This window comes from Euprymna scolopes, chromosome 8 (assembly GCF_053919585.1).
Source record: "Euprymna scolopes isolate OS-2025 chromosome 8, ASM5391958v1, whole genome shotgun sequence".
Classification (NCBI taxonomy): domain Eukaryota; kingdom Metazoa; phylum Mollusca; class Cephalopoda; order Sepiida; family Sepiolidae; genus Euprymna; species Euprymna scolopes.
Genome location: NC_136489.1, coordinates 94,270,017 through 94,282,190, shown reverse-complemented (window position 1 = coordinate 94,282,190; position 12,174 = coordinate 94,270,017). Strand labels below are relative to the sequence as shown.

Sequence of the window (12,174 nt, the reverse complement as noted above, 5' to 3'; positions counted from 1 at the left end):
AATCATTCTGTTGCACGTGCTGTAGAACAGTGGTTGGTTAACTAATGATTTAGAAGCTGCTGGATGTGAAATGATTATGTTAATGTTTATGCAAGGCAACCTTTTATTTACCTCTGACTTATGACCAACCTCACTAAGGGCAGATAACTATCCCATTTCTAGTTCCAAGGTAGATAACTTTACCAAAATTTTATTTTACGCTGGAGTTTAAGTTTTCATTCTAACAGAATTGTCAATATATAATTTTCAGGTCTGAGGGATTAAAAAACACATGTTGGTAAATTAAAGAGATCAAAGAGTACAATTGCAGAAATGTAGCAAAAACGAAAACAACCAAGATGAGGATAACAGTCCGAAATGTGTAAATAATGTAAAGAAGTATGTCTCATCTCAGAAATATTGTCAAATACTAAACAGTCGTTACTAAGCCATGTGAGAGAGCGATGCTTGTGCCCCAAAATGCTACGGTTAATGATATAAATGAGGCATGCCTTTCAGACAGTTTCAGAATATAGTCACGTCTAAAAATAAATGGACACAGCATTAAATCTGAAAGAAATAGTTAATTATTTTGAAGAATTTACATGTCTATCTCAGCTAAGCAAATGCACCTCAGTAATGCTAACATAATTTGGATCAATCACAGTTTTACAATGAAATGGCTTACCGTTATGCTAAGTAAACAAACAAAAGAAAATAAACTTGAAGTTAGGAGCATCACAAATAAAAATCGAAATTGAACTATTTACATCAAGACTTATCTCCCCTTCAATAACTAGTAGCTTAAATAAAATCGTTAGCCACCAGAAGTGGTGTTGTTGCTAATGTTTTCATTGCAATGAAGGCACTTAGTAATTTGCATAGGAATGTTATGTTGCTATTCAATTGCTTTCCCAAGAGTAATATGTGACACAAGCTCGTTTTTAATGGTGGGAGAAAACCAGCTTCCCAACAGTAGGCAAAAATAAAACTTGTATTAGGAGTTCCCTTATATTGACTAAGTGTAACATCAGATCATCTTAGCCAGATCAACTTTTTCTTAGGAATGTTATATTGCAAAATAACATATTTCTTGATTCACATAACAAAATTCAAAATAGAAATTTAGCAGATGTAGCAGTCTAGTCGACAATACAGATTGATAATAACAATAGCAGTGCTAGTGATGAAATGTGTTTATTATATCTTGATCATTCATAATTATAACATACAAAATGTCAGAGACTATTCTTTTTTGTATCTACATTATCGATATAATTCATAATTCATTTTTGAACAGGAGAAATACTAGAAAGAGTTGATTTGGCTTATAAACAATGAAATCCGAAATCTAAACATTACAGTTTCAGGAATCCCTGATTATTAATTAATTTAATGAATTATTAATTCAAAAGGCACTGTGGGGAATGTGATTTTAATCTAAATCTATCTGAAGATTTATTAAATTTGATCCGAAATGGATGAATAAATGTTTCTCTAAACACATTACTCCTCACCTAGAGACAAAGATAACAAAAACAAACAAAAAAAAACAAACAATTTTACATAAAAGTGATCACTTCCCGTGCAAAATTGTTTTGTATTGTACACTCATTAACCCTTATTCTCGAGTGACCTCCGGACCTTGATAAGTGGTGACTCCTTTGTGTAAAAAAACAAAAAAAAACAAACAATCTATAACTACGTCCACACATCATGTATAAATTCTGTTGTTCCGCAACAATCAGAAGAGTCACAGAGGAGACGCTGAATTGCCTAACTAATCATGTTCAGTCAGAGAACCATAACTTTCATAAAGGAACCACCAGTTTTACCCTGCCCACTAGGCCAGTGGTTTTCGATAGCTCACATGATTAACACCGCTCTGATATTATCTCACATGATAATTTACATGCAGCGGCATCATCGCTGTAGTCACCATCTTCCCAAGAACCAGCATCAGCACTGTACTGTTGCAGTGTGTTGGTTAATTAATTAGTTAATTATTAACCACTGATGGTTAATTATGAATTAAATAAAAAAACATACCTTGTTTTTTTCATATAAGATTCATACTGGAAGTCATATCGACGCTTGACAAAAAGATAAATTAAATAACATGCAGCCATTTTTAGTTTTACACACACAGACACAAGAGAGACCATCTGTCTTTATTTACATGCTGACAACAAGAGAACGAGTACACATAATCACTAGTTTTATATACAGACAAAGGGGAGTAACTCTAAGTTGCTTGCACGGCAACTGACAAGGCTAATCTGCTTGCCAGTCGGTTTGCCTCAAACTCCACACTGAACTCGGTACACCACTCACTCCCTGATTTTCCTCTGCGAACAGACGCCACACTTGACAACTTGAAAATCACCCCTTCTCAGGTACATGCTATTATAAAAAACCTAGACACCTCTAAAGCATGTGGACCAGATCTCATCCCGGCTGTGCTATTAAAAAAATGCTCTGCCGAGGTTGCTCCAGTTCTGTCCAAACTTTACAATAAATGCCTTAACGAATCTTGTTTTCCCGACTGCTGGAAAACCGCCTCTGTGGTACCAGTCTTCAAGAATTCTGGTGAAAGAACTGACCCACTAAATTATCGCCCCATTAGCCTCCTCCCGCTTTTCGCCAAAATATTTGAGTCCTTAGTTAATAAAGCCCTAGTCCAGCACCTAACAGCTGCTAAACTCTTGACTGACAAACAATATGGATTCAGGCAAGCCCGTTCAACAGCAAATATCTTAACTGTAGTTTCTGAACGTATATACCGTTCATTGGATAAAACAGGGGAGGGTAGAGCGGTGGCTCTTGATATATCTAAGGCTTTTGACAGGGTATGGCACGATGGTCTTCTAAGGAAAATTAGATCATATGGAATCACTGGAAGAATTCATAACGTAATTAAATCCTTCTTAAGTAATAGAAAAATCAAAGTTGTCCTCGACGGACGTACATCCAAACAATATGACATAAATGCGGGAGTGCCTCAGGGGTCTATCCTTGGACCTCTATTGTTCCTGATATTCATAAACGACCTCCCTGATAATATTGTTTCGGAGATGGGTATATTTGCCGATGACACCACTCTCTATAACAGATATGAGGGGAAAACAAATGAACACATATCCAAGAAAATGGCAGAAACACTAGAGGATGACCTCCAATCCGTAGTGGAATGGGGACAAAAATGGTTGGTCTCATTCAATGCTGCTAAGACTAAGCTTGTTTCCTTCAATAACTACAAGAAACCTTCTCTACCACCAATAGCAATGGCCAAGAACACATTGCCTGAAAGTGCTTCTTTTAAACTCCTCGGCCTAACGTTTACAGGGAATATGAACTGGAATAGATACATTGAGAGCATTGCCAAGGCTGCTGCAAGGAAGGTTGGCTCCCTCTACCGTGCTAGAAAACTACTTACGCCTGCCAGTATCCTATACCTCTATAAGGCAACCATTCGCCCATGTATGGAGTACTGTTGTCACATCTGGGCTGGTGCATCTGCTGCTTGTCTCTCGCTCCTGGACAGGGTTCAAAAAAGAGTCGCAAACCTGATAGGTCCTGAACTGTCATCTGGGCTTCAACCTCTGTCCCATCGATGAGATGTTGCATCCCTCTGCCTGTTCTACAAATACTTTAATGGTGAATGCTCTGACGAACTGCAAACACTTGTACCTCCCCGACGTAACTACCCCCGACAAACCCGACAAGCTACTAAGTCTCATCCCTTTACAGTGGAGATCCCTAGGTGCAAGAAAGCCTTTTACTCCAATAGTTTCTTCCCCAGAACTGCGGGTCTTTGGAACTCCCTTCCGGGATTCTGCTTTCCCAACTGCAATGATATGCAGAAGTTCAAGTGTAATGTTAACAAACATCTTTCTACTCTTCTCCCTTCATAATGACCCCGCTAATTAATTCCCTAATAGTAGCCCCCTGCTTCAAAGTGGCACTGTGCCTTGTTTGGGGTGAAAATTGAATAAAAAAAAAAAATTAAAAAAAAACAAACTCTATAGCTTATATTAAAGAAAAATTACACATCATTATAAATCTATACACGGACAATGGGAAGCAACTCTTTACATGGTTAAAGAGAGCCAACTGTTGCATTTTTCACAGTATCAAAACCCGACTAACATTGACAATTTCCAATACAGTGGAAGCACTTATTTGCATAGAAATGGTGATTCATTGTTCGCCAATTATAATTATTTTATTTATGATGGCCATCATCATAGGAAATCAGATTTAAGCTCATTTTTGATGCATCAGTATAACTTCAGGTAAGTTCGGATTCTTTCAAATATTTGAACTAATGTTTATTTTGTAATAGCATAATTATCAAAATTGAGAGCGTTATTATTTGTAAGACTAAATTAGTTACGTACTTGATATTCTTTTGCAACTTATTCCTGTAATTAATTATTTGGTTAAAAGTGGTAAAGTTTTCAATATTTATTGGGGATTAGCAATCAAGTTGCTTCCTCTTTGAAATATTTTTAAAAAATGTATCTGCAATTGTTATTCATCTATATATATCTATAAAAGTGAAAATGTGTGTGTGTATGTGTGTGAGAAAGTATTTCTCAACCTATATAATCAACAAATTTCTTATATACACTTGAAATTTGGTACAGACATTTGGAAAACTTTAATCAGTTTTCATCTGGAAAAAAGGACTGTTAAGGGGTCAAAATTGAAAAATTGATACATGGGGGTCGTCGGATTAAAAAAAATTTTTTTTAACTGTTTCATGAATGCACATGCATGAATTGTTCACGTGACAGATTTCTTATGTTAAGAATAAATAGGTTTGAAAACACTTTTCAAAGATCATGTCAAGCTTACCTAACGGTTATCCTACTTGATTCACTGTTATTAGTGGTCATGGTTTCGATCTCACCTCGAGTATTTTTCTTTACTTACAAGAAGTGAACTGTTTAGAAAAAACATACTCATATGCACATCTCAATTTCTTTGTTTTTTTTTGTTTTTTTACTTCATTTTTCTTCAGAGGAATTTAACGTTACGTTTAATATCGAACAATGCCGGGTACATCTACAAATTTGTCTATAATTTTGAAAGGTTCAATGAGATCATACTGCATTTTACATTCAAAAAGAGTTCTGATATGCAAATTTATTGTAGAAAATAAAACTAGATCAACATATTGCTTGTATCCAATACAGTAGTGAGATAGCAACGGGAACTACAAACCATCAAAGGTCACCAACCTTCAACTAACTTCAAGGTCAACAGACGAAGAACTACAAATCTTCAATGAATGATGGTTATTTTAACAGATGCAACAAGCTTATAGTGGAAACCAAACAGAGCAAGAAGATAGTTGCCAAACTAACCAACTGAATTAGGTGAAATGTGCATTTGCCCAAAATATTGTTAATTCGTTAGCAAAATGAAACATTTACATAATCGCGTGTGGTTTACTTCATTGTCCCTAACGTCTGCCTATAAGTGTTCTCTTTTCATCACAGATGCAGCACATAATTTGATAGAGCTTTAACTGGCATAAGTGGTTGTTATCACATAAACATTGAGCAATTCATTGTTTGTATCAGTACTAATATACAATGTCACTTTATAACTTGAATTGCTCATACATTTCCAGATTTTTGTGTTCGTTGTAGAAATATAAACTATTAACTATTCTGTATTTCCGTCTAACAATTTTGTGGTTAAAGTTGTCAGGTGCTAATGTACATACGCAAAACGTAGTCCAAACTCATGATTCCAAAATCTCCCCCCTCCCTTCTTTGAAAATAGTTTTTTTTTTTATATCCAAGCTGGCACCATTTTATTCGCATATGATTAACAAGATTCCTTGCTACATTATGAGGGCTACCAGCATATAATTAAGCATGGATGCCATTTTGGCCACAACCAGACCTTACACAACCTACAGAAACTCTTCCAAAAAATTGAGATCAGTCTCTTCTGCACTTTTATTACTTGCTACAAGTGGCAACAAGGTATTTTATTACACCTATAATCGACAACATTATTCAAGCTGACGTCTTTTAAGCTGTTATCATGTCAAACAAGTTTCTAGATATTAAGGCACCCAGAAAATTTGTGTCAATTTGTAGTAGTTCATGTTTCAACACGTTAGAACATGTCAAATGTAAGATACTTACATTCAAGCATACTTCTTGAGAAATAAAGACAAAAATTATTTAACTCATGCTAATTTTGGAGCCCTTTGAAAATGAAAGATTGTAAGACCCATTTTAGGCACTTGATGGTTTTCTATTTTTTTTATTTTTACTTCAAGAATCATCATTGGTTACAGGCCACTCAAGGATAAGATTAAGCATTAGGTAGAGGGTGAGACAAAATCAGTCACGTTGGAACTTGGGTGGGGCTAGATTATCTAAATGGACAACTCAATAGGAATTTATTCACATTAGACTTGAAAACGACCATGTTACATAGTCAGTTGGAAAGCTAACAAATGGTATTGTGATCTAGGAAAGAAACTCTGCTCATGGAATTTTTGTTTAGTTTTAGGCACAGATAAGGTTGGTTGGTTGTTTTTGTTTTACGGCATATCAACCCTTTTCGGGTTATTTAATGCCGAATCCGGTAATTTTGAAGAAAACTTTTTTAATAGAATATATTTGTTTTTTGCAAGTCAGTTTCTATTTAACCCATAGTTGAGACCCTAACAGGTACTACCACTCCGGGTCAGAGTGGACCTGGGAGCAAAGGCAATTAAAGGGTGGCTCCACACTCCCCAGAGCCCACAAGCTGGGGCCTCACCATCGGATATAATTTAAGGTCATATCCAGGACCCCGATTGAGGGACTTTTACCCTCTGCAGGGGGGCAGTCGGCGTATTCTAATGCCCCACCGACAGGGCCCACAGATAGGGAGTAAGAAAAGTTGTTGGTGTTGTTTTGTATAGGTGAATATTTGTTGCAAACGTTTTATGTGGAGCGACCATAGATTGGAGCTCAAACGAACACCTACTATAAAAATATTGATAGAGCAGAGATAGACTTGCAGCATCTATTTCCATAAAAAGCAGAACTTCCTCTTTTACAACAAAAAAAGATATGTGCAGTGTACTATGCAGATGCTTTAGTTGACAGAAATGTACAAAAGTTTAGAGTTTAAGATTTTAGATTTAATCATTAAAAACACGCAAGTGAATCAGTTGAAAAAGTTAAACTCTTGCAAGTTAAATGCAAGTTCATTTTTTGAAAATCCTGCGGATAACTAAAAACAAATCTAAAAAAAAAAAATGCAAAACAAAAAAAGCAAAAAAATTAAAACAACAATATTATTATATTTTCAAAACGGACTCATTAGAGAAATACATCGGTTTTTCAGTTGAAAAAAATTAGAAAGGGGTGGAAAAATTATTAAGTATATAGGGAGTAAAATGGAGAAAATATGATCGGGCATTTATTTCGAGTTCAAGTCTCAATGATTTCTTACTAACTCAACCTCACATTAGAAGGAGAGTAGAAAGTGGATTTTGGATTTACTTTCAGCAGCCATGTAACTCTCGCTTTCTTTATTTTGTCCTTTAGTCCTCACATTCCAGGAGCAATATTTCTGACAAAGAGGGAAAAATGCTGTTTTCCAAATCAGAATCTATTCCATTTAATACTTATTATTAGTTTTTAGCCTTGAATTAGTACTTTTTTTTAGCTCCTTATATCAAGTAGCTTTATGTCTTGTCTGGAGCGATTTCTATATAAAAAAAAAATAATAAGTCACCCTCTACAGCTGACGACCAAATGAAGACATTAATTAAGAATAACTAACATTTCATAATGCAAGAACTCGCATAATGATGGAGGTTTGAACAGAGATGAAAGGGAGAAACAGACCAAATATCGAGGTCTCATGTATATGAAAAGAAACTGGAATCTTAGAGAGATATCAATCATACCAGTTATTATAGGTGCTACAAGGCTCAAGAAGAAGAACCTGAAGTCCTACCTAACTAATATTTATGGTGAACGAAGCGCAAAAAAAGATCCAGACAATTGCACTTAAGGGAACAGCGAAGATACTAAAAAGAGCTCTTGGTTGGTTTCAATAAAAAGCAGGCAAACGTTGGCAGCTGGTTTGGCTGCCCCATACCCAGTATTCAATCTTCAAAGAAAAAAATGAAAGAAAAAAAAAGAAAGAAAAAAAAGAAGCTTAACATATCAAATTCCAACTTTCATTGGATTAAATATTCAATAAGATTTTTTGTTTAGACTTTTCATTTCCTTTGCAATTCGGAACAAACTTACTGAACAATCTGATATATTTTGCAACAGCCATGCCATAGTTCTATCTAACTTGTATACAGAGATAAGATATTACTTACATTTACAGCCGTGAATCTAACAAAAATGTTATATTGTAGCTTTTACATGCTTAGCAATATCTTTCCTGTACATGAGGCCACCATTTTGTGCATTGTTTTATTATGAGTAACATATATGAGTGAGGAGAAAGAGCAAAGACAATAGTGAATAAACAGTTGCATTTACACATGTACACATTTATTCTCAAATAAAGATTTTGTCAACGACGAATGTAATGTGTGGGATATGAAATATGCACGATGATACTTAATATTATATGATATGCAAAACTAACAGCAACATTAGTACAAAATTGTTGTTGGCATCCTTCCGTCTAGATAGACGATGGAGAATCGCGCCTGAAGGTTGTTATGAATGGTGGCAACTGTTGCTGTGACTGAGCAGACCGATGCGTACGACGGCAGAATTTCGATACACTTAGAAAGATACATGTTGATTAATATGGAGATTAAGAATATGCATGGACAACGTATAATTAAATATTACTTACATTAGTGTTGGGCTGTTCTGGGAATCTATGCAGCTACTATCAAGAAAGACACCTGGCAGACATGGCACAAGCGTTTGTGAAAGCCATATATGATGGCCAGACGTCTTATAGCTTTGAAAGATCAGCCAAAGAGAGATAGAAAGAGGGCCCCATTCTAACTTCCATACATGCATAAAATAAATTTTCTTAACTTTCAAATAGGAGAGCACATTTCTCTAAGATTGACCAGGATAACTTAAAGGAGATCACTGATATCGGTCAAAGGGAGATAATTAGGATAATTCTGAAGCTAACACAATAATTATATATTTTTAGTATTAGTCGATTTTAGGTAAAAAATTTATTTTCGAACTTGAGTTTGTTAAATAATCTAATTGGATGGGCTTCATTTTGAAATAAAAAGTTCTAAAAGGATTACTCACTTTCAGGACATTGCCATTCGGATAGTGTTGACATTGCCATTAATGGAATCATATATTCTATACTAGGACCTTGGTATAGGGGTAATCTGAAAGAATATACAAAGAAATTTAAATTATGAAAAAAAGATGCTTGTAAAAACATTTGTACTTACAATTAAACACTATATATATATATAATCTTGTGTGTGTGGAATGGTTTCCACCAAATTTTTCTATAAATTTTTAGTCTACCAACTTGATATATAGAAGATTCAAACCTGTGGAACAAATAAAAAAGTAAAAATAGCGGCTAAGGGGGGGGGGTCAGAATTGAAAAATTGGAACTTGGTACGTATAATTCGACTTGATGTGTATTTTCTACACATGCGCAAATATATTATTTAACTGCATCAATTTTTAAAGTTTTGATATGCATCTGGACTTAGGTCAGATGATAGTGAATATCATTGGAGAGCTAAATGTTTTGGTTTCGATTCTAGCTGATGACACTGAAGTCATATTTTTTTTTTTTTTTAACTTTTGAAATCACTACTATGTATTGGGTATAATATAATAATCAATAGAGAATTGACTTCATAATAATAGATATTAAATATGCATGAATTAAAATATCATATATAAGTATTTTATGACCACTCAATGCCGGGTGGTCTGCTAGTTCAAAATAACGTTAACATAAAAAAAATTGGAAAATAAATCGTTTCATACTTTGAGTGTCTGTAAACAACCTTAAGTAAGTATTCATCTATGATTTAAATATAATCAAATAGTGTTAATTTTTTTTTAAATTTGATGCTACAAAAATTCATTTTAAAAAATTATTTAAACTAATTTAAGAGCAAACTACCATCAAATATGAATCGTCAAATAAGTTATTCTTTATGCTCATAAAAAAATTAATATCAATTGACATTTTTAAATGACAAAATCATTAAAAACAAACAAATCTTTGTAATGCAATAAAGTAACACTTATGTATATATATTATAAAATCATACGAGGGTTATTCCAAAAGTAATGCATCCTAGCTTTTAACTAAAAAAAAAGTTGAATAGCTATGAAGACAAGAGTGGTACCATTAAAATGAATGACCTTTTGTGCTGCAGAATTTATTTTTCTACATAGTCACCACCACTCTGAATGTACTTTTGCCAGCGACAGTGTGGTGACTGTGCATGGGCATCTGAAGCACGTTTTGGTCATTCACATCTCTATTGTCACTCTGAAATCGGTAAACTGTGTCAACATTAACTGCACTGGCTTTGTAAATGTTCAACAGGCGCCAGTGAATGTTGATAGGTTCAATTTTTTCTGCATATAGGAATTCAATGTCATTTCTACTTCTGATGCATGTCCATGACAAAAGGTGTTTTCTTAGACTCTCACACCGTCAATATCTGCAACAGAGAGATTAAACTTTCAAGTCATGAATGCATAAGTTCACTCATTATAATAATGCAAGTTGCAATACCCTTTGATCCATTCAGGTGGGAAAAAAAGCATTACTTTTGGAACACACCTGTAATTTTTTTTTATATTAGTATTTTTTTTATTTATTTTTTACACAGGAATCACCATTTATCAAGGATAAGAGGTAATGGGTATACATTAGTCAATGTGATTATAGCGTAGTAAACATAAGTAGTGGGAATTTTGTAAATTGGATTACTTAGGGGGACGGTTCATCAAGAACTTGTTTATGTTAGACTTGAAGACAATCAGACTGTAGTCAACTGGAAAGCAGGCAATCGGAAGAGAGTTCCACAGGCGTGCAGTTCTAAGAAAGAAGCTTTGTTCATGGAATCTACATTTAGGTTGAGGCACAGATAAAGAGTGGGGGGAAATTATTGATAGTAGTGTGATCAATACATACTATTTTTATTTGCTAAACATTTGAAGACAACACAAACTTGTTTCTTCCCATCTTTGTTTTTAATGAAACCATAGACAAATGTTTGGTTTCTGAAGATAGCAGTACATCAATTAATAACTTTTAGCATAAAATATAAACACATTCTTTCAAACATAAGGAATAGTTAAAAGAAAAATCACTAAAGTTTTAAAATAATTATTTACTTCTTTGTAAGTCAGTTTAAATTTTATAATAGTCAATCTACTTATTAACTGCTTTTTTTCTCCAGTTTATTTCTCAGCGTCAGTCTACAAGGATTTAAAATTGTTTGTCTACAAGAAACATATTTAGATCATCTTTGTAAAAAAAATAAATAAATAAATAAATAAATGAAAATAAAATTATTTCATATATAACAAGGGATAAAAAATCACAAATACCAGTCAAATTAAAAGAAAACAATCTGTTCTTTTGACTTTTAAAATAAATGTTTATTTAGGTTTCATAACAGGAAATAATAAATAAAATTTCCACATACACACAAAAAAAAAAAACAACCCAGAAGTCAATTAAAGCTATTTTTTTACAAAATTTTTTAGGCCACTTTAAAAATTGTTTTTCCTTCCCATTATTTTTAAGAACACATCTACATAATAAAATAAAACAAAAAACACAATTCATTCAAAACAAATACTGTGTCCCTATTACTCTTTTGATTGTCTCAGTTTAGAAGCATTTCTCTCCCAATGACTGAGGAAAAAAAGATTAGTATCATAACATATACTACACATTCATTTATTAACTTCACCAAACAATTTTCTCATTTTTACCATAAATTAACCAAAATCTAACCCTAACCCCTGCACCCCTCCCATGAAAAACAAAGGAACACACACAGTGATCTCTCACTCTAACACATAAAATATTTTACAGATATTTTTTAAAAAGTTAAATCATTCTTTTATATTCTATCCCAAGTAACATCGAGACGGCTCCTGCTAGTTAAAAATAAAATATTGACCAAGAAGATTAAATCGATTGAAATTTGAAAAATTAAAAAAAAACAAAAAA

At 33.6% G+C, this 12,174-nt stretch overlaps 1 protein-coding gene and 1 long non-coding RNA gene across 7 annotated transcripts in view; one reads left to right on the top strand and one right to left on the bottom strand.

Moving 5' to 3' along the window:
* Window positions 1–12,174, bottom strand: part of LOC145283640 (solute carrier family 23 member 1-like) — a 428,662-nt gene that overhangs the window by 51,807 nt on the left and 364,681 nt on the right. For all 6 annotated transcript variants that reach the window (XM_080132600.1, XM_080132602.1, XM_080132601.1 and 3 more), the window contains one exon: window positions 9,252–9,337. In XM_080132600.1, the coding sequence (XP_079988726.1) occupies window positions 9,252–9,337 (86 nt within the window). The remainder of the gene's footprint in view (window positions 1–9,251; window positions 9,338–12,174) is intronic.
* The window catches only part of LOC145283646 (uncharacterized), a 173,089-nt gene that overhangs the window by 109,263 nt on the left and 51,652 nt on the right, over window positions 1–12,174 (top strand). The gene's annotated exons all lie outside the window — the stretch shown is intronic.